The 22597-nt window shown below is 34.8% G+C and overlaps 4 protein-coding genes across 4 annotated transcripts; 2 read left to right on the top strand and 2 right to left on the bottom strand.

Annotated features, from left to right (window-relative positions):
- The first annotated feature begins 5081 nt into the window (after nucleotides 1–5081).
- On the top strand, nucleotides 5082–9293 carry LOC147565087 (uncharacterized). Its single transcript, XM_086651534.1, has 6 exons — nucleotides 5082–5504; nucleotides 6488–6571; nucleotides 6782–6958; nucleotides 7200–7298; nucleotides 7439–7681; nucleotides 8570–9293. The coding sequence occupies exons 2-6, from the start codon at nucleotides 6497–6499 to the stop codon at nucleotides 9005–9007; spliced, it is 1032 nt and encodes a 343-aa protein (XP_086507660.1). The 5' UTR covers nucleotides 5082–5504; nucleotides 6488–6496; the 3' UTR covers nucleotides 9008–9293.
- Nucleotides 9294–9374: 81 nt separating this feature from the next.
- LOC147565086 (Ethylene insensitive 3 family protein) lies at nucleotides 9375–11822 on the top strand. Its single transcript, XM_086651533.1, has one exon. It carries the CDS (start codon nucleotides 10444–10446, stop codon nucleotides 11794–11796), a length of 1353 nt encoding a protein of 450 aa, XP_086507659.1. The 5' UTR covers nucleotides 9375–10443; the 3' UTR covers nucleotides 11797–11822.
- A 3095-nt stretch (nucleotides 11823–14917) lies between these two features.
- On the bottom strand, nucleotides 14918–18089 carry LOC147565085 (UPSTREAM OF FLC protein (DUF966)). The gene is made up of 5 exons (XM_086651532.1): nucleotides 17655–18089; nucleotides 17426–17495; nucleotides 17228–17340; nucleotides 16339–17137; nucleotides 14918–15249 (listed from the first exon to the last, which is right to left on the bottom strand). The coding sequence occupies exons 1-5, from the start codon at nucleotides 17854–17856 to the stop codon at nucleotides 15123–15125; spliced, it is 1311 nt and encodes a 436-aa protein (XP_086507658.1). The 5' UTR covers nucleotides 17857–18089; the 3' UTR covers nucleotides 14918–15122.
- Nucleotides 18090–20490: 2401 nt separating this feature from the next.
- LOC147565084 (uncharacterized) lies at nucleotides 20491–22383 on the bottom strand. The gene has a single exon (XM_086666475.1). The coding sequence runs from the start codon at nucleotides 22323–22325 to the stop codon at nucleotides 20763–20765; it is 1563 nt and encodes a 520-aa protein (XP_086522601.1). The 5' UTR covers nucleotides 22326–22383; the 3' UTR covers nucleotides 20491–20762.
- Between the last annotated feature and the right edge of the window lie 214 nt (nucleotides 22384–22597).

The raw sequence follows: 22597 nt of genomic DNA, 5'->3' as shown, positions 1-22597 counted from the left end.
ATTAGAGTTAGCAACATATCTGGTTTATGTTTTTCGACTAAATGACAGACTGACTTTGTTAATATGTTGTTGTAATTTATTTTATTGTAGTTTTAGGTATAATTCAAATAGCAGTATTTGTTGTAGGTCGTGGATTTGAAACTCCATCAATTTCTGGTCCAAATAGTACAAATATAGTTTTATCGAAATTGGGTGATGGTTTTACCCTCTGCTGATAATGCTCTAACATGAGATGCAATTATTAAAGGCTCACACAAGAGAAAAAAGTGCTCCTGATGTGGACTATGTGGTGATCTTATTGATGTGTTATATAAAAATGATCCTGAAAAATTACGGAAATGACTCGAAGTATATTATACGGAGAGCTAAAGAATCCTAAATCTGATGATGACACAACTCATTTTCGCAAGCATAAATAAGAAGTGTGTCACAGTTCATAGGGTTGATTTAGAACATTTTTTTTTGCCGAATGAATTTGCATTCTCTTTCGTTGAAGGATAAATTTGTTGAATAAACTATCAGTGAGAGTTTTCATCCTGGGCATGCAAGGTTTTTTCGTGATACACTTATAAATAGATTGCAAGGTTTTTTTAAGGAAGAAAGAAATATATAAACAAGATTTTAAAAGATTGTCGTGGACAAACTTTTTTGACTTTCGACATTTGGAAGACGAATCAAAAGATATACTCCATCTCCATTACCACACGCTTTATAGATTCTAAGCATAGTAGACAAAACACTTGTGAGAATATCTCTCAACTCTCGATTGATAAATTAGCCTTTGATTGTAGCATAGTAGATAGGTTTTTTGTGTTCTTTCTTAATAATGCTCGTTCACATTATGTATTTATTACTAAAATGAAAAGTCTTTTACCATATTTACTAGTTCACCAAGACTCGTTTCATGTGAAATGTTGTCATATTTTGAACAAGGTTGAGCAAGATAGTTTGAAAGTTCCTAACCTTTTTTTGCATATTACAATATTTGAAAAGTAAAATAGATTTTATTTTGATTCGTCCGAGTCATAAGACGGACATAAAGAGGCCTTTTTGTTGGGAGAATATGAAAACACATCAATCTTGTCCATCGATCTGAACGGTCAAATTCGCAATGTGTCTGGTCCGCCTAGACCGGTGTAGAGTTTCTGTCAGCAAATTGTTCGCCCCACCCGATTCCCACCTAGGTGTCTAAAGTCAAATTGGAAGGCGTATATAGTTCCGTTTATCCCTTTTATTTGTTACTATTGGGCTGAAAAAGTTCCATGCTAGGGGAATTAATCTTTTATCTAATTGAGAGAAAATTATCATAAACAGGCAGGCAGAAGTTGAATGCCACAAACTCCTCCAACCTCCATTAAAGGACGAGCAGAGAAGATGAGAGATAGAAGACAAAATGAAGCAACCTAACGTATGAAAAGACCCTTCACCAACCAAAAGTTTCTCGGTTATATCTTTAAATCTCTTTTTGCTTATCAAAATATATTTATTTTTTTCGTTCATTAATAAAGGTATATTCAAAAACGTGTTTAAATTTATAGAACTCTTGACATTTTTATTTTCATAAAATTTGATCTGACGGCTCATTTATAACTCAAATTATTCCATCAAACATTGTTAAATGACTAGTTCGTGTAAGTTTGTAGAGTAATGATAGGGAACAAGAAAAACTAAACAAATTATAGATATACATCTTATGTGGCTTGCCGTGATTCGTTATTTAGTAGATTAAAATCATCAAAAACACGAATCACAGCAAGCCACATAGGATGTATGTCCAGAGTCTGTCTAGTTTTTCTTGTTTTCTATCATTACTCAAGTTTGTAACTCTAGTTATTTTGGTTGGAACAGATATTAAGGGTGTTTGATTTTTTAGCACTTATAAGTGCTACCACTTACTAAGTGATAATCACTTAGTAAGTGATATCACTTGTAAGTGATATGGCGTTTGTTTTCTATCACTTCTAAGTGCTTGATTTTTGTTTTTATATTAATTTTAAATGTCATAAAAATGAGAAATTGTCTATTTTGACCTTAAAGTATTTACGTATTAGCATTTCATATTAATTCATTATGCTCGCGAGTTTGGATACAAGAGAATTACGGTTTATGAATGCTTTATGTTGAAAATATTAAGCTCAAGTAATTAAAAATTATGAAGGAGAAAGAACTTACGTTGCATCATGGAGTTTGGGTGGTTCCGTGATTAATGAAGGAAGAGATGTGAAAAAAATTTAAGAGAAAAGCTTAGGTGAAGGATGAGTGAAGAAGGAAAAGGGTCATTGATAAAGCTATAAAAAGATTTTTTACTTATCAATTGTTTAAGATTTTCTTTTTAGTTATAATTAGATTGGTAATTATTATATTCGTTAAGGATACAAATGTTTTTTTTAGCACTTAGAAAGTAAGTGCGAAAAAATAAGCTCCAAGTTGGAGCTTACTTTTTTGCACTTACTTTGACCTCACTTACAAGTGATACTCACTTATTAAGTGAAAAAACAAACTGCCTAAAATTACCGGCCCGCACTTATTAAGTGAAAATCACTTAATAAGTGTGAAAATCAAACACCCTCTAAGATGTAGCTTTTTGAAGACACTTATGCAGAATTCCGAAAAATTGTAGCTTATGTTGTTTAGACAAAATGAGTTTTTAACAGTCAGCCACAATTTTCAAAACAAATTCAATAACTTTTGAATAAGTGCTTAAAATAAGCAAAAATTAGCTTTTAATTTATTTTAGGCGCAATCTAGATCTGATCCTACACTTTTTAATAGAAGTGCATTGAAAAATAAGCTATTCCATTTTGGCACTATAGACTGTCCAATAGGTTAATTTAGGCCCACTAACAGTTCCATTGGTATAAAGTTACATTTGTATTTTCAATTTTACCCCTCACTAAGAACTTTACCTGCAGTCGACCCCTTTCCAAACATTAGGGCAAGTCCAATGTGGGGCTCGGGCTCCCAATTTTGGGAGCCCTTGATTTTTAGGAGCCCCGAGGCTTTTTTCAATTCCAACGTCGGGCTCCTAACAGGGACTCCCAAATCTAAATTATGTACGTGTGTAATGTACGTGTGCGGACTTTTAGTTTCAATTTTCAACTATAAATTATTAATTTTAAATATAAAATTAAAATTTAATATTATGTTAGAGAGAGAGAAGGAATTTTGAAAAGATAAAAAAAATTAAAAAAAGAAAAAATTAGAGAAATGATTGGAAAAACAAATTTAAAACAATTTATATTTTTTGAAAAAAAAAATTAGTTTAAAAAAAATTAAAAAAATAAAAAGAAGTGGGGTGGACCCCAAATATGGCCGTTGGGAGACCCCCAACGGCCATATTTGGGGCTGGGAGCCCCCCAGCCCGGGCTCCCATTTGGGAGCCAGGGAGCATGGGGCTCCCAGCCCCACCGGGAGCCCAGCCCGGGGCTCCAAGGTTGGACTCCGTGGGCTGGGGCTCCCAAATTTTGAATTTGGGAGCCCCAACCCCCCCCACATTGGAGTTGCTCTAAAGAAGGGGTTATCCACCGCCAAATGTGAGAATAGATGGACATCCCTCCCGACTCGAAAAGATAAATCAATCTCTATCAAAATTTCGGAAGGCCAACCCCTACCCACTACTAGAAGGATTCAACCATTGGGAACCAGGGAGTAAACATTTTTCCTTTCGGAATTGGGAAGGAGTTTATCCTCTTCTCATATTTGGGAAAGGGTCAACTTTACTTGTTATATTCGGGTCTAACTCCAACGGATTAGTAATTTCATGCCAGAAGGCTCGACGAGTCTACCAATAAAGATTAAAACATTTAAGAGTTAATTCCTATATGGCCCCCTACTTTGTGACCAGCTTCCTTTATGGCCCCATTTTTTTCGTAAATTCAAATATGACCTCCTATTTTCAAGTAAATGTCATTGCTACCCTTCTTAATTTTAAATTTAAAACATTTAAAAAACATTATTTCCACCTCACTCCTCTCTCTCTCTCCACCTCATCTCTCTCTACAACTCACCCATCTCTCTCTCCAATTCACCTCTCTATCTTTCCAACTCACCTCTCTCTCTTCCAACTCACCTCTCTCTCTTCCAACTCACCTCTCTCTCTCTCTCTCTCTCTCTCTCTCTCTCTCTCTCTCTCCAACTCACCTTCATCTTCCCCGATTAAGGTCGCCGGTCGGAAAATTTAATCGGGGAAGATGAAGGTGAGTTGGAGAGAGAGAGAGGTGAGTTGGAGAGAGAGAGAGGTGAGTTGGAGAGAGAGAGAGAGGTGAGTTGGAAGAGAGAGAGGTGAGTTGGAAGAGAAAGAGGTGAGTTGGAAGAAAAAGAGGTGAGTTGGAAAGATAGAGAGGTGAATTGGAGAGAGAGATGGGTGAGTTGTAGAGAGAGATGAGGTGGAGAGAGAGAGAGGGGTGAGGTGGAAATAATGTTTTTTAAATGTTTTAAATTTAAAATTAAGAAGGGTAGTAATGATATTTACTTGAAAATAGGGGGTCATATTTGAATTTACGAAAAAAATGGGGTCATAAAGGAAGCTGGTCACAAAGTAGGGGGCCATATAGGAATTAACTCAACATTTAATTGGTAATTGTTACCCTCTCTGACTAACAGATAAACAAGTTTAATTTTTCCCTTCGTGACTAAATCAAGTACTATTTTTAATGATTCATTGATCCTGCATCCCATTATTGATCATTTTAAAGATTTCTCACTTTTTAATTGGTAATTGAAAATACCTCCCTCACAAATGATACCATTAAAAGCCAATTAATTTTCATTAGATAATATTGATATATTACTATTCATTTTCGATTGCGGCAAAAACTGTACGCCAAATAAAAATGCTATTACGATTACTATTTCTTCATTATTATCTCTTAAGGGAAATGGTGAAATACCGGACTAAATGTTAGTCGGAATACTTAGTTGGTCTAGATTTAGTGAGAGAAAATATTTGTCCCAATCTTATAATATGAATTTGCTTTCATTAGGGAAAAAAATCAAAAAATATTTGTACTAAAAATATCACTCTCTAATATTTATTATAAGATTCCAAATATACCCCTAATTTCATGCCAAACTCTAACTTTATTCCTAAAATACCCTTATTACTCAAAGACAGAAGAAACTGACACAAATTTCCAACACAACACAACATCCATGGACCATGATCAACCCCCCTTGTATTGGCCTTCTCCACTGAACTGTGTTGATTTTTGAAATTCTGAAAAAGACTATTTTACCCTCATAATGCCATAGAAATTGCTTTTGAACTTCAAAGAAGTGATCTTAGAGACCAACAACCTTTCTTGTGGTTGATTGTCTATTATATATATATTTTTACTCCAATTTCAAACCAATCTCATCACTTCTTTTCTTTTCTTTTATTTCAAGGGAAACCCATGTTTTAGATCTGATTTTTAAGCAACACCCTGTTGATATAGTTGACCTAATTTTGATTTTTATTGACAGTTTTGAGATTATTCGGGAAGATTAAAGTCAAGGGTGTGAAGGTAAGCTCTTTCTTTTACCAATTTTGTAATTCTTTTTTCAGATTAGTACTTGGGTTTTGAAGAATTTGATTTACTGAGTTGTTTTCTGTGATAGATTTTGGTATGATAGCTTAGGGAAGATGATAGAACTAACTCTGTGGGGATTTAGAACTAAAAAAATTAAAAGGAATTTCTTTGATATTATAAAGCTCAATGCTCTGTTAATAGAAGGATTTTAGGTTAGATTCTTTAGGTTAGTAGTTCTCATCTCTGGATCCACTTCAAGCTGCAACATGTGTTCTTCCTTTCCTCCCAATTTGGTTTTGGTTTCTTTGGCATATTAGACTAAAGTTTGGGTTTTGATGGGTTTGGGGTTTGGGTGTTGTTATAATTGAAATTCAAGGGTTCTGTGCCAATGGGTTTGATCTTAATTATATTATGTTTCGTCCAATCTTGATACTTACTAGATTATTTTCTCTGTCTATTCTGTTTTTCTCTTAAGCATTTAGTTCGATTAGGAGTAATTAAGATTAGCTTCTTATATTGAGAAGTTCCATATTGGGGTAAATATTTAGAAGATTTCAGACTTAGCTATTGAATAAAGGGAAACGAGAAAAAAAATAATCGAAATTCAAAAGGGTAAAAACAATATGAGATTTAGGGGAATATGGTGAAGTAACTCGTGTTTTCTTTCTTTTGAGAAATTGGGAACCAACGTTCGATATATTTTTTTGTATTAGAGTCAACTTTCAGGATCGCCTTATATATGCTTGATGGCATTGCTATTATGTTCGTAATCGATTATTACGTTTGTGGGTGTCCAACTCAAAATCAACAGGCAAAGCTTGTGATTCTTATATACATGGTCATGCAAGTTTTCGTCTCTAGATAATGATTTGTTAACAACTTGCTACTAGTTCAAATGAGAAAAGAAAGGGAAGGAAGACGAATCGATATAGTTTTTTTGGTAGATGAACTTCATCTGATCTCTCACTGTCTCACAGGTTAGAATCATGAGCACAGGAGGAACTGACTCCACTTTAAATGGACATGAAAAACCATCATTGTCTAAGGAGCAAGAAGAAAAGGTACTCAAATTAGAATCTATATTGATTTAGAGAACATTTAAAAATGCACTAAATCATCTTTCGTTTTCATTTCCTCTACTCTTATTTTGTTGTTCTTTAGTAAAAATATATTGAGAGTTAGTTTAGAATGTTGGAAACAAGTAATACGTTATTTTTGTAGTGATACCTTCTAAATAACACATTTGAGTCTCTGAATATTTTAATTTGCAGATTAATGAAGTAAGAAGATCCCTAGGGCCACTTAAAGGTAATCTAGCAATTTACTGCACGGATGCTGCACTCGCGAGATATCTTAGGGCACGAAATTGGAACGTCAAGAAGGCACTTAAAATGCTTAAATCGACCTTGAAATGGAGGTTGGAATACAAGCCAGAAGAAATCCGATGGGTATGCCGTCACTTATCTCTGTTTTATTTTCTGTATTTTCATCAATTCAAACCCACAAAGATGATGTTTCTTTTACTTTCATACAATCGTCATCAACATATTTTCTTGTACAACTTAATAGAATCATTTACTTTATGAGTCCTGATAGTTCTTTTGTCGTGTCTTCGATTATCATTGGAACGGGAAAGGTAAGCCTTTGTTAACCTACAAAGACTTCATTCGACTTTTTCCTTTGATGCAGGATGACATTGCCAAGGAAGCTGATACAGGAAAAATCTACAGACTAAATCATACTGATAAGTATGGAAGAACGGTTCTTGTCATGAGGCCTTCTTCCGAGGTTTGACTTATGACTTATCCAATCTTCGTTACCTCTCTCTCTCTCTCTCTCTCTCTCTCTCTCTCTCTCTCTCTCTCTCTCTCTCTCTCTATCTCTCTCACAGACACACACACACACTCTAACTCTATTTCCAATTGCAGAACTCAAAGTCAACAAAAGGAAAAATTAAGTATTTGGTGTATTGCATGGAAAATGCGGTTTTAAATATGGCCGCACATCAAGAACAGATGGTTTGGCTCATTGATTTCCATGGCTTCAACTTGTCAAATGTATCCGTGAATGTAACGCGGGAGACAGCTAATGTTTTACAAAACTGTTACCCAGAAAGGTTGGGTATTGCTATCCTCTATAATCCACCCAAGTTTTTCGAATCCTTCTGGACGGTACATCTCTCTTTTTTCTCATAACCGTGCTAGCTTTGGATTAGAGTCTGAATAAAATTTGAAGTAACTGAAGCATATCACTTGTGCCTATTACTATAGTGCAAATATCGGTATTTGACACTGGTACGAGGTGTCGCATACGTAAGCTAAAACTCAGTAGGCAACGGAACCTGTTGGGTAGTCATGGGCCTCTCTTACCTCAAAAGCTATCTCAAGAGCTGAGGTTTTCCCCCAACTTATGAACTGACCACATGCTCCTTCCACGACCGATGTGGGGTTATCCTTTATCCCAAAATCTCCTGTTCAGATCGGATTTTGACTACGATAGACTATTGGATTGAGATGAGATTTGTTGTTTCTTGGGCTCTGATACCGATGTTAGGTGGTATTGGGTCTTTCTCACCCCTAAAGCAAGCTCAATAGCTAAGGCTTTCGCCCTACTTACGAACTAACCACCCCCCCCCCCCCCCCCCCCACTTCAACGTGTGATTATCCCAACGTATGGACAGGCTTATTCCCATCTAGTTATTCACCTAGGAGGTCTTTATCTTTACCTTACAAAATATTTTGCTTCTGAATTAGGCGTTGTTAAATGTCATTAATCTAGACTGGTATTTATGGCCCTAGCATGATTTCTGCAAGCAGAACAAGATACACGTACAAAATCTCATATTATGTTCATTGAAGTGAATGGGGCCATCTTGCTATCCATGTCCAACACGCTGAAAAATATCATAGAGACTTATCCTTGTTACATACCCGATGCAAGTGAACACAACCGACAACTTCAATTCATTGTTTCGATAACAGATGAGTAGGTTTTTTTTTTGAAAATCATAGTTCAGAACATCTTTTGTCTGACAGGAAAAATAAAAACTTTTGTTGTAGGTGGTGAAACCGTTTCTAGAGCCCAAGACTTGCAAGAAAGTGAACTTTGTTTACTCTGATGACCTCAACTCAAAGAAAATAATGGAGGACCTATTTGACATGGACCAACTTGAATCTTCATTTGGAGGAAAGAACCCAGTACCTTTCAACATTAATGAGTATGCCGAAAGGATGAGAGAAGATGATAAGAGAATGCCGGAGTTTTGGAGTAGAAAGATTTCCCCTGTCACTGCAGAACCAACCACAGAACCTCTTCCACCTCTTGATTCTGTCAAGCTCGAATCAGATTCTGGTAAGCCCGAGCCCGAAGAGCAGACTTCCTCTCACGAGATTGAATCAGACGAACTCTCTCATAAGAACAATCTACCTGAAGCCCATCCTGAGAGTTCTAATGGAACAAGCACGGGCCATTCAAACGAAGGAATTGCTAACAAATGACCAACTCAGTCAGGTAGGTTGAGATTGATCGATCTCAGAAGTATCTGTTATCTTGCTCTAGAGATCCCAATATGAGTCCGTTTTTTTATGTCGAACCTAAGTTTTGTCTTTCGGACTTGAGGCCGGCGGTAATGGGCCTTCAAGAAACAGGTCTAGACTGTTTTTTTCTTATGTTTTCTGTAACATGTTGCTCACATTAGATTTGTGTTTAAGGCTTTACTTGTTAGCTTCAAGCACAACTTACTAATCTCATTGCTGAAATAATAACTCTCATCTTTTAAGTGTATTATGTTTGTTATTCAGATCTGAATGGTAGTAATTCTAAATGGAGAATAACCACTGTGGTATATGACAGTATGAGTATATAGTAATGGACTCATAGTAGTCGCATTGAATGTGATTGCTAATAAATGCCTTATGAGACACTAATGCTGTTGTAGATGTAATATGACACATTTTCATGTCGTCTAGTAATCCCTATCACTAATGATGTATCCTCGAAGTATACCATAGAAAGACAAGGGTATAACCCCTGTTCAGTGGGTGCAGACAGTTATATAATCTCAACCGTTGAATATGAGCTTTTAAGGTGTAATCGTAGTCATTGAAGATAAGTTTAGAAATTGTATCATAGCCAATCGAAAATAAGGGTATGAATCTCTTCTCATTACTAGTTTCTTCTATGAAGTAGCGCGATATAAGCTAATCACAAAGACAAATTTGCTTCTCTGTCTCAATATCATTTATATTGTACTTCCTCTATCAAGTACAATATAAAATGATCACCAAGGAACAAATTTGTTTCTATGAAGTAGCACTTTTTTTTTTGTTGAAAAAACTTGTGACCAGTGGCATTGTCATTCTCTCTATAGTGGATAAGGTTGGAATAGGATCTCATAGAAACCTTCTCCCTCTGCATAAACCATTCTTTTTAAGCAAACCTAAGGAAGAAGGTTTCCAAAAGTTGAAACTGAAAATCAATGATCTTTTGGAACTTTGCCCCTTCATTTAATTTGGTCCTAAAACTTAGAGTATTTGTCTTGCATGCACTTCTAGAGTCATAAAGATAAAAAAACAGAGTAATAGAGAGAGAAAACAGAGTCGGCAGATATATAAAACACAAATTTATAATCTTGCTGCTGCAATTACTACTAACATGTGAACTAGTTCCTAAAAATACTCACCGATTCTCTTACCATTCCACTACAATCTATAATTTCCCCTTGTTCATCTGAATCCACATACCTTGATATTTTCTCTTATTTTGTTCATCTCTTTCATTCACCATCAAGATTTTGCCATGTGGGTATCTAATTGGACCCCACACCCCATCTCTGTTTGGCCCATTCCCATAAAATCAGCCCAAGTGGGCTCACTTTAAAGATGTAAAAGTAAGAGCACAAAACTTCATTTCTAACCTACCAAAGTTTGTAGTGATGGAAAGTTTCTTTGAAATGGATGAGTTCCATGAAGAAGAAGAGTTTGAAGAAGAAGATGAGATGGGTATCGACGAGTTAGAGAAACGAATATGGAAAGATAGATTACGTCTTCGAAAACTAAAGAACCATAAGAAACAACACATAGATGAACAAACAAATGAAGATTTGAATTCGAAAGCTAAACAAGATCAATCTCGTCGAAAGAAAATGTCAAGAGCTCAAGACGCAATTCTCAAATACATGATAAAGATGATGGAAGTTTGTAATGCACAAGGTTTTGTTTATGGCATTATACCCGAGACAGGAAAACCCGTTACGGGCTCTTCCGATAGCTTACGGGCTTGGTGGAAAGAGAAAGTCCGATTCGATCAAAACGCGCCTGCTGCCATAGCTGAACACTTGCCTGTTAAGATAACAAAACAAGGTGAGGAAGTACTTGTAAACTCCTCTTATATGAACTACCTTCATTGTTTACAAGATACAACTTTGGGTTCTCTTCTATCAGCTTTGATGCAACATTGTGTACCTCCACAGAGGAAGTACCCATTAGAGAAGGGTATTACTCCTCCATGGTGGCCCACAGGGGAAGAACAATGGTGGGGTGATCAAGGAATATTGGCCCAAGAAGAAGGCCCACCACCTTATAAGAAACCACATGACCTTAAAAAAGCTTGGAAAGTGAGTGTCTTAGCTGCAGTTATCAAACATATGTCCCCTGATTTTAACAATCTTAGAAGACTAGTTAAACAATCAAAGTGTCTTCAAGATAAAATCACAGCCAAAGAAAGTTCAACTTGGTCTATGGTGATTAACCAAGAAGAAGCTCTAATGAATCATTTAAACAAATCTTTACTAAAAGAAAATGAAGATTTTAGCTTCACTCATAATCTTTGGCCCGAAATAGAACAAGGGTACTCAAATTTGAGCAAAACCGATAAGCGGAAATGGGACAACGACTTGGAGCTTGGGTTTGTTCACAAGAAGTCAAGAATTCGTAGTGAACCAGAGTGCGTTTATTACATCGAAACGAACAAAGAAGAACAAGAAATTAACGATGGTGATGGTATTTACTCGTTCTTGAGGAATTTTCAGAATCCTATTGATCCAAATGAAGATTTGGTATTGAGTAATATTGGATTAGGAGGTTCTAATATAACAAATATTAATGAACTAGAGGAAGTACTTGGGAGTATAACAAAAAACACAATGGAAGGAAGAGTTGATGATCTTATTGACATAGAAGAAGCATTTGAGATGCAAAGAGAAGAGATGAATGAGATTTGCAATCCCATTATAGAGCTATCACCCAAACAAGAAGATATATCACTTTGGGATATGGGTTTTGTATGAGAAGTTATCAACTTGAAGGTGAAGAAAAAAAATGTATTTATGGTGTAATATCCAATGTGATCAAAATAACACTGAGATGTTACAGTTTGAAATTTTAAGTTGGTTTGCCCTTTGTAATTTATACGGTCTAATTTGGTTGGACTCGCGGAGCTTTCGTCAGGAACAAAATACTATACACATTGACCTAAGTCCCAGATTACAAAAACGATGATCAAATTCATGTAGAGCTAGAAACAAATTCATCTAGCATTAGCAAGAGTTGATCAAATTCACCTAGAGCTAGAAATAAAATCCATAGTTAAACCGACCAAGTTAGAATTAGAAAATATGACAAATTATTGAACTCCTGTGAAGACAGAAAAAAAAGGTAATTGAAGAGTATGGAATGAAATAAAGAAAATATGAGAAATGAAAATCAGACTAAATAGTAACCCATTTTAACCAAGAAAGAGGATGGAAGCAGTGGCGAAACAAGAAAATTTTATGAGTGGGGCACTTTTTTGTTATAGTTAGTGAAAGAATTCCATAATATTCGATCAGGCTAGAATCAAACAATAAATTTTAAACAAAATTTCATTTATAGTTTAGATATTTCATGGTAAGTTTGACGTACAACAAGTAACCTCTAATTTTTCCATCAATATGGTTTGGGGATGTTTCTCCCAACTGCATTCCCAAAAAATATTAAAATAAAAAACAGAGGAAGGGATGAAGAGACAGTGGTGAAGATTAAGAAAACGATGGTCGAGATGATGAAGAACTAGTGATCGTAATGGAAAAGAATAAAGATAAACTTTTCTTTCTAATAACATGTTTACTATAACAAACTTGTAAAAAAATAATCTTGAAGTCCAAAACACAAGTCACTGAAAAATCAGACATAATCAAAATTAATGGAGTTATTTAAAAAATTCATCATCTCTAAGAAGTCGTTTTATTAAGTTGGTCACTTTGAGGAGGTCAAAATTGAATTAGTTCAATTAATAAGAACTAATTTTAGACTAAACATGCACTCCATAAAATATTTTCAATAAGAAGTCATCTTGGGTCGATCTCAAGACCTCCACAATGTAATCCAAGCGTCTCACCACTTAAGTTAGAGAAGAACTCTGTTTCAAAAGTGGAACTATAGATACGTAATATAGTGACAAGTACAATTTAACACATACGAGTCACATTAGGGTAGTGGGGGCACGTACCCCATGGGCCCTATGTGGGCTCGCCCCTGGATGGAAGAAGATGAAAGAGGAAAACAACCATGGAAATAATTTCTTCAAGATGGTTCACTTCTCTCTATTGGGAACTTCTAAATAGGCCTTCATTCTTTTCTAAAAAGGGGGTCCTTTTCCCTAAAGACACACTCCAAAATGACTAAAGTTGTTAAAGGCACTCCTCACAGAAGTAGAAAAAAATGTTAGATCCACCCACCCAAAGAAGAAAAAAATGTCACTCCCAAATTTTGATCACCTTACAAATTGATCCATCTTAAACTATTAAAAAAGTTGTACAAATGCATTTCAAAAGGTGCCCTCCTAACTAGGAGGATCCAAGCAAATAACCATTATGTGTTGCAATACTAGTCAATAGTCATAAACACTTAACCTGTAAATTGTTCGATAATATGTGCAAATTAGATAGACTATCACATATAATAAAAAAATACTGGTATTTCTTAGCCGAAAACAAACATCAGTCTCCTGTCGATTAATCAAAATACGTACAACTGTACGTACCACCACATATTCAAAAAAAAAAAGAAAAGAACACCTATTCTTGTCCATAATTTATTGTTGATTCTCAATAATGAAAGTGAGACCAACTCTAATCACTCCCCTATAAGTCTCATCAAAAGGGGAAATGAGCCTAAAAATTGTTGGTTCAAGTTGACAAATTCCTTCCTTTGCTCCTAAATCAATCAAATCTTCCAAATATATATTACTTTCAGCAACAAAATCATCACTACTTACCTTCCCATTTTTATCCATCAATGTCAAAATAAGTTTATAGTCATCTTCTTCATCATCTGGGTATTTCACTTTGAATGTAAAACTTTGATTCCAAACTGGATTTTTACTATTACCTCTACTGATTTTGCTCTTCATTTCTTGGGTTTTGTATTGGATAGTTGCATATGGTTCTATTTCATTGGTGGTTTGTAGGTCTTCAGCATCAATCACCTCCACCTCCAAAATCCCATTCACCATCTAGACTCTGTCTCTTTAAAATTTGTAGAGGAATTTTAGATGATGGGTTTTCATTTATAAGTCACATTCAAATGCTTATTCATTTAATGTTCTCATTGATTAGGGAATGATATTAAGGGGTTTATTATTCACACAATTATTTAGATTATATATTTTTCTATTTTTAACAAGTAAATGTTCGTCTTAAATAGAAAAATGGTTATGATTTAACATGTGATTTTTATAGACATATTAAGAAAACTATAATATTGACATAAGAAGTATTTTGAGCAATTTCAACACGAAATGTTAAATTATTTAACTTTTTCGGTAGTTGGAACTTCAATATAAAATATCTATCTTCTTAGCTTTCTGATTGATAAAATTTTGAATAGAGTAAATCATAAATTTATTTTATTGTTAACCAAAACAAAATGAACAATATACATAAATTTTGATTAAATTGATGATGGTTAAATTTAGAAAAAAGATAAATCCATGAGTTGTCATGTAGCCATGGCCATATCTTAGGATAACTAACAAATAATATGGACAATATATTGACTTAAAACCAACTATTTTTTACTTGTTTATCCAATTTCCTTGTATGAAGAGATACTCTCTATTTATTGGTTTTGAATGATTTAATTTTGTGCCAATTACATTTTGTCGATAATTCTGCTAAAGTGGTTGTGTAAAAATATTTTTCTCAAGTACAATGTGCAGACTGGAGAAATGTTATTTTTGAAATATCCTTATCCTGTGTCGATCAACTGTCACCATAATCTCGTTGTTTTGAAATCATGTCCACAAACTTAGACATAAATTCTGATATAAATGTAAACTCGCACCTACTCTATATTACTTGGTAAAAATATTAATCTTAGTTCTAAAGAACACAAGTAAAGTTTCCTTCATCAAAAAAAAAAGAACACAAGTAAAGAAACATGTATTGATAATGGGAAATTGACTAAAAAGTGGTCTAGTGATTAAGAATATAAAACCTAATACATGTGGATTCAAAACCAATTCGATTGAAGACCAATGCCATATATACTTACACCCCACTACCACCACCAGGAATAATACCACATTAAACAACTGTAAGCAAGATTTCTACTGTACTCCTCAAGTCTTGAGCTTTCATTTCTTTGTCTGTTTAAAAGATGAAATGACCTTTCTACGAGGAATGCATTTCCCCTTGACTTTTTTCTTCTTTTCATCTACTTTCTTCTCTATCATCACTTCTCCTAATCCTGATTTGATGCTCCTGTTATATAATAAAATAGATATAATCAAATCGCCAATCAACAAAAAATCTACTATGCCCCAATGTTATGGTATACAAGCAATTCTACCATACAATCATGAAGCCTAGGCCGCACACCTAACACCCACATATGTAATTCGGAGTTTTTTTTTTGTTGGAAATATGTAATTCGGAGGTGTTAGGTAGGACAAAGAGTATTTTGATCTTTTCACAGTGCGAAAAAAAGATCATGAAAAGCCTAGGCCGCACACCTAATATCCCTTACCGTATTAGACATGTAAGCAACGGAGTGTACTAGTAAGGTCTTTTATCATTTTTCTGTGTAATTCGATCGCAACTCTAGCATAGAGTTGCGGAAGCTAGGTAGACATTGAACCGCCAAATCAGCAATTCTGCCGCAACTTTGTCACAGAGCCATAAAGGCTAGGTTGCTGACATAACTGCCACATCAGCAATTTATCGGCCAGACAGACACGAACGCTAGGCTACTGACAAAACACCACATCAGCGATTCGGGGTGGAGTGGGCCTTGTCTTAGACAGAAGAATTATGGATGAATTGAGCTAGAGAAAGAGCAAATTTTGGCTATTTGTGAAGTGAGTGGTCCCACTACAAAAGAAATCAAAGAGACTTCAATGACAGGGAAGATTTTATTCCCTTTCTTGTCCTATAAACCAATGAACCTATTTCAATCTATGATCCATGGGCCCAAGGAATGGGTCCATACTCCATAGCACATGATCAATTAGTTAATCAAAAGAATCTAGATTATACCCTATCACTATTACTATATCATAATCATAAATATGATTAGTCTTGTATTACTTTCTTACTTATTGAGATTAATATCAAAAGTGATGCAAGTAGTAGTGGTAAAAGAGGTTCTATGTAGTTGGCTAACTATACATGAAAACTAGAGGTTCATAACTCGTACCAACTCGATCGCAAGACTCACGCAGAATATCTGAGAATGGAGAAGTAATAAAGTAACCAGTCTAAAAAAAAATTTCTAAATCCTGACCGGACACATACTTATAAGATAGTAAATATACAGGGAGATAGATTATTGGTAGGAAAAAGTAATCATACCTTTCTTCGTTGTAGGAAGAAGATTTCTTAAGAGACGGCTGGGTAGTGAGTTGAACTCGATCGACCTCAGTTATTGATTCAACAATACTTCCACTGAAATATTCTTTCTCTTCTGATTGTGGGTTACCAAATCTAGGGTTTTCAGGCATATAATTGATATCATCTTCTTCTTCTTCACTCATCATTTTCTTCATTAATGCAGTTTTACACAAAACCCCTTTATGTAAACTAACATTACTAGTACTACTTCCATTACTCTTTCTACCAGAACATGGTACATTATTATTATTATTGTTTCTCTCTCTAATGGCAGCTGAACTACCACAAGCTATGAGTTGAAACAGAGCAGAACTCCGATTCATTGTTTTTAACTCTGTAACTACTGAGTCATGTTCATCATTGAATCGGTCAGAATTGTTTGTGTTGATTGGTTGAGGAAGAACTTTACCAGAATGGGTTGAAGAAATTGAAGGTGATGAAGAATCAATTTCAAGTGTGATTTCAGATTCTGGGTTTTTTGGGGGTTTTAGATCTTCATGATCAGTTGAAACACCTTTTGAACATCTTGAAGAAGATTTGTTTGAACTAGTACTCTTATTACTTTCTCTCTCTTCTTCTTCTTCTTCTTCTTCTTCTTCTTCTTCCTCCTCCTCTTCATCTTCTTCTAGTTCTGGTTCAGGTTCTCTCTGTTCATGGTGATGATGGTGATGAGGTTTAACTAGTAATCTTCTTTTTGATTGAAAAATTGGTTCTGGGTTTTGTTGTTTATTGGGTTTTAATTGAATCTGTTGAAATTTTTCTGATAAAAAGTAAAATTAAACAAAGTTAAGTAATGATTAAGCTAATTTTGTAAAATGGGGTTTTAAAAATTTGAAGTGATTTGAGTTACCTGAACAATCTTCAATTAGCTCAGATCCTTTAAGAATATATTCAGCTCCTTCAGCTGGATAAATAATATCATTCTCACCCAAATCATTCCACACATACCCATTCTTATAACACCTTCAAAAATTGAAAAAAATTTAGAGAGAGAAAGAAAAAGTTTAGAGAGAGAAAGTGGAAGAGAAATATATGAAAAGTTGTTTACCTTTTACAAGACCAAGAGTAGAGAGAAGGCATGTTTTTACCTCTGAGAACTATGAGACGATCAATGACATCTTTTTTATGAACAAAACAAGAAATCAAAGATCAAAATGAGAAATGAGAAATGGGTTAATTAGATACTAAAAATGTGGGTGGAAGCCATTAACAGAGTTTGATTTTTGAAAAAAAAAACAGAGGACTCTGTTTTTTTTTGTTTTTAAAGATTTGAATACCTTTTAAACGAAGATGTTGGGTGGATAAATGAGTAACTTCCATGAAATGAGGATGTTCAAGTTGTCCATTTCTACATAGATAATACAAAACTTGAACTTTTCTAAATGGATGATTCATCTTTGGTTGAACATAAAATTTCACTCTCTCTGGACTTTTCTTCTCATCTCCTACTCTCTTTCTACTTGCTCCAATTACATCCATCTCTCTCTCTCTCTAAAATCTCTCTTTCTACTCAATTTGATAGATGGGTGTGTATTAGAAGTTGACCTACTGGTTACCTCCCCATCCTCTCTACTTCCTCTGTCTCAAGACTCTCAAGTACTGTCACCCTTTTGTAGAGAGAGAGAGAGAGAGAGAAAGAGTCTTTTTGTCCTCGAAAGAAGGAAAGAAGGAAGATCTTTATTATGAAGAAGGGATTAGGTTGTGATAGAGGCAGAGAGAATATTGATGGATATGGTGACTTTTGTTCTCAATGAAAAAAAAAAGTGATACACAACAAAGCTTTTTTACATCCTTTCAACAAAAACAAAAAAAAAAAACAAAGCTTTTTACACTGCTTAGTTTTCTTATATCTTTTATCTTTTACCATGTGAATCATTCCATCCTATTACCCAAGAGAATATAGGCTTTCTTCAACAAAAAAAAGGACAAGAGAATATAGTAGATTAACATACGACATACTTGGGCATGGGTGTGGGATCCATGATTTTAACAACATTTTTATATTTTAGGATGGTTTGGTTAAAGAAATAGATATCTTAATAGTGATAGATCTACATGTCCAAGTGAGCTTGTCAACTCTCGACAAAAAAAAAAAATGTGAACTTGTCAAAGACATTAGACATGTATACCCCTTCCATGAATGGAGGGGTTCGCCTTCCACCCCTACTCTACTGTAGGGGTTAGACTGTTAGAAATTTGTCTGAGAGTTTGATATTTAATCTGGAACTCCCTAAACATGAAGAAGGGTCAAGTCTAGCCTTCGATGATACAAGATCTAGTTTTGAGTTAGTTTAAGGTTAATTACGCGTAGTATAATCTTATAATTAGTTTCAGAAGTAAATGAAGTAGTTTTAGGTTGCCTAGTTTTTTTTATAATCGTATAAGTTACATATAAACGGTATAAGAAATGATAAGGACTGAAATTGAATAAATTAATTTTTAATAAGATAAAAATGAAGAATTAAAATAATGCAAGTATGGGAGTTTTCTTTTATTTTCATGTTCTCATTCCTTAGATCCATACAATGTAGCCCAAAATCATATTTTTAACATTTTCTTCTAAACAACCACCACCCATAAACTCTATATTCGTATGTACTATTAAGTTCTTCTAGTCTCTGTCGTATGAAATGCATTTATTAATTATTTCACCATATTAGTGAAAATGTGGGTGAAGATTTGTTTCAAAAAGGAGGAAACTTTCACTACCACCAGAATTTCAACCATTTGTTATTGATGAAGATGAAATATTGCGGCCACTGATGTCGAAATAATAGACATATTTCGACTATAATGGTCGAAATTTTGAGCATATTTATATTATTTTGTCTGAAAATTTTCCTTCAAATTTTATTTTGTTATTTCATTCGAGTTATTATATGAATAAAGAGATCTTCAACTATTCAAAATGGTTTATCTTTAATTGGTTGATTTTAAATATTAACTATTTTCAACATAGTCTTCTACAGTGAATATATGATGATTTATATACTTTCTTGGAAAAATAATGTTTACTTACTAAAAGAGCCGAGACCCTTTACTAATTGAGTCCCAATAAACTGGAGACAAGTCCCTACACTGAAGACTTTTTTAACGGAACATTTTATTCCAAACTACCTGTTAGTACGTTGTCTGAAAGCCTGTGTTTAAAGTTCTCTTGGTGGGTTATGTGGCAAAAAATTACAATTTTGCTCGCCTCTAGCCACGCAAAAACTCTATTGTTCTTCGTCTTTTGGAGGTTGCAATATCTGATTTGAGTTCTTATGAGCCCATAGGTACTCGTGCCCAACCCGGTTTCCACCTTTACTCTAATAGTCTAATGAGAGGGTTTAACTGCCGAAGGACTATTGTCTGACGAAATAGCTTGTTTTCGTCGAGAGGGTGCCACCGGTGAAGACATAAGGGTCTAAATTCAGAGATATGAGAGGGGTGTGAAATCGATTTCCATAATCGCTCCCCTTGATTCTTTGTTGTTCCTAACCCATTTAGATAAAGTACATACTCATGTATTATATTTTTTACTAACATATTGGAAAGAAATTGAAGTGAAAGTAGTAGAGATCTTTCATGTTTTTTTTGGAAGTAGAGATCTTTCATGTTGTTGATGATAGTCCTGGAAAAATATATTTTTGGTTCGTTTTCTTCCTAGTTCTGGCCTTCACACGTAATGATGTAGCATCTCCAAATCTAGAGTTGCAATCATAAATAATAACACCTATATGGCCTTTAACAAAAAAAAACACCTATATGGCTATATCAATATCTCCAAACAGTGAGACAAAAGATGCATCAATGTTTTTCTACTCTGAGGTCCATGACTTGGTGTGCATGGGGAAGGTTAGACATAAGGTATTATTAATATTAAAATAGACTCGGGTATTTGTAGTGTACGCAGAATTCAGTATAGCATGTTCAAGGGTTTCAATTTGGTTACAATTGACTAATGACTGTTACGAAGGAAAGCGTTTTCGTAACAGATTTACATAAAAAGTTAAAAGTTCAATACGAGGAGAGTATCAATACACGAAATGATTTAGAACGCAGCGGAATTTAAGAATAAAATAAACTAATACGAAGAACGATAAAATAACGATTAAATAACTGTAAACTCGATTAAACTTGATTGGGTTTTCTCTTCAACATGAAAATAAAAGACAGACTAGACCTCCTTTTATAGGATATCATACTTTCCTAGTTAGACTCAAACTGGACTTTCCTGAATAATGGAAATACTGAAATACTGCAACTTCCTAAATAGATAGACTCAAACTAGACTTTCCCAATTAATGGAAATACTGAAATAATGTAACTTCTTAAACCTAGATTCAATACGAATCATGCTAAAACTGGGACTTTCCTAAATCTAATCATTATGGCCGATTGGCCTACGTGGCCGTTAGGCCACGGCAAAAAGCGTCCACGCCGGGTGCCCCTGCATCAGCTTCCCCTTCTCCCACGAGGTTCGTCCTGAACCGTTTCGACGAAGAAATTAATTTGATGGACCCGCATACGATGAATACCACCAAGGCGATTCGTAACTCCCACTTTGCACGAACAGTGTATGAAATCCGATGGATAGAGAAAGGGACCAAGTCACCAACGACAAACGGAAACCCATGATGTAGTTTGACGAGGAAGATTGCAAATACCAAATTGTTCTTTTTAAAAAGAAACTTAAATTTCTTCTGATGCATGACCTTGTTTGCCTCTTCCTTTTTATTAACTTGGACTAACATTCCAAGTTCAACTTCATTAAGTCTAGAAACCATAACCAACAAGTTGCGGTCTCTTGTTACAGTTATCTTGCCGACATGTAACGTAATCAACACAATAGGTTGATTGCTCGAGTAATTAGCGAGGATCTGTGCCTTCTTGGTAGAAGTAGTGGTGTTCCTAGGAATTAAAGAAAGCATAACTTCTTCAGCCATTTCCAACCTTAGAGAAAGAGGAGTGACTACCAGTAATGATAAGTGATGAACCTTCTCAGTACCCTCACCAGATATATCGTCTAATTCCTCATCAAGTTGATTATCCATGTATCTAACATCATGAATTCTACCCTTTTTTGATCCCTTCTTCTTCATCATCTTCTTCAGAATCTCTTCTCCTTTCTCAGTTAAGTGTCCATCTTTAAGCTCCTTTATCTGTTTTATCCCTTCAATCTTTAAACCTAAATCGGGGACAGACTGGTAAACAGGTAAAGATAAAGACTCCAACAATTTTAAATGGAAAGAACGAATATTTAACCATTTTTTAGGAACAATCTCAGCTACTCCTTCAATTGCAGCCATAACATTATCAACAATTTCATCACGTTCCATAGAAACCCTAACGACCTTTATTACACTACAAGTACCAGTTCTTAAGTAAAGAAGAGCTGAACCACAAGAAATTTCAATCTGTTCTTTCCAATTCGTGTGAGTAAGATCAACAGGAATAGGAATTTTCTTCTTCTTAAGAAATTGCTTACCTAATAGCTTTGGAAGGAAAGGAATTACCCGTTTATCAGCGAAGAACATATCATAAGAACCAAGAAGTTTTCGTTTTTCTGCAAAAGCACGATAATCTTTCTTGAGTTTAGAAAGTTTGAGAACTTTGGAAATAGGAACATTTTCAGATTTGATCTTTTTCTTAGCTGCTTCAGATGAGAGAGAAGATTTAGAACGATCATCGATGATTAAGCAACGTTCTTCGGTTGAATCAGATGGGTGAAGAGAGTGAGGAAGAGGGATTTTATAAGGGTTAGTACGACTTTTAGGTGGGATTTTTTTTAGGGTTAAGACAAGGTAGAAGAAATCGTCTTGTTCAAATAGTTGAGGGTTTTTATCTTTGGATTTGGATTTGTTCCATTTGAGAAGAGAATTGACTGCTAATCTAACAGTTTCTGGTGTAACCCTAAATGAGATTACTGAAGGGGGAGGAGGAACTGCCGGTGATACTGAATCCATATGAAATCGGGAATTATCTTCTTTAATAACATCGTAGTATGGTTCATCAACATCGAACTCATCTTTTTCTATTTTCATGCCATGTCCTTCTTGAGTATATGTTCCTTCTTCCTGGTTTGGGGACATAATAGGCGGGGAAGATGTTCGAAGTAATACGGCCTCAAACTTGTCACAATTATTTTTCATCCTATCGGTTTCGCACTTAAGTGATTGAAGTGTTCCAAAAAGAGAAGATGGTTGCGGTGGTAAAATTTCTCTTGCATGTTCTCTTT

The sequence above is a fragment of the Eschscholzia californica genome, unplaced genomic scaffold (assembly GCF_041429995.1).
Source record: "Eschscholzia californica isolate CP2 unplaced genomic scaffold, dmEscCali1.0.p SCAF_1, whole genome shotgun sequence".
In the NCBI taxonomy this organism is placed as follows: Eukaryota; Viridiplantae; Streptophyta; class Magnoliopsida; order Ranunculales; family Papaveraceae; genus Eschscholzia; species Eschscholzia californica.
This window is presented reverse-complemented; position numbering and strand designations above follow the sequence as displayed.

Excerpts from the sequence above, each read along its gene's own strand:
- LOC147565087 (XM_086651534.1), top strand. The coding sequence starts at position 6,497 with ATGAGCACAGGAGGAACTGACTCCACTTTAAATGGACATGAAAAACCA. Across the intron at positions 6,572-6,781 it reads CTAAGGAGCAAGAAGAAAAG|ATTAATGAAGTAAGAAGATC; the intron begins GTACTCAAATTA and ends TTTAATTTGCAG. Across the intron at positions 6,959-7,199 it reads AGCCAGAAGAAATCCGATGG|GATGACATTGCCAAGGAAGC; the intron begins GTATGCCGTCAC and ends CCTTTGATGCAG.
- LOC147565086 (XM_086651533.1), top strand. The coding sequence starts at position 10,444 with ATGGAAAGTTTCTTTGAAATGGATGAGTTCCATGAAGAAGAAGAGTTT.
- LOC147565085 (XM_086651532.1), bottom strand. The coding sequence starts at position 17,856 with ATGGATGTAATTGGAGCAAGTAGAAAGAGAGTAGGAGATGAGAAGAAA. Across the intron at positions 17,138-17,227 it reads GCTAATTGAAGATTGTTCAG|AAAAATTTCAACAGATTCAA; the intron begins GTAACTCAAATC and ends ACTTTTTATCAG. Across the intron at positions 15,250-16,338 it reads TCTTCCTACAACGAAGAAAG|GAGCATCAAATCAGGATTAG; the intron begins GTATGATTACTT and ends ATTATATAACAG.
- LOC147565084 (XM_086666475.1), bottom strand. The coding sequence starts at position 22,325 with ATGGATTCAGTATCACCGGCAGTTCCTCCTCCCCCTTCAGTAATCTCA.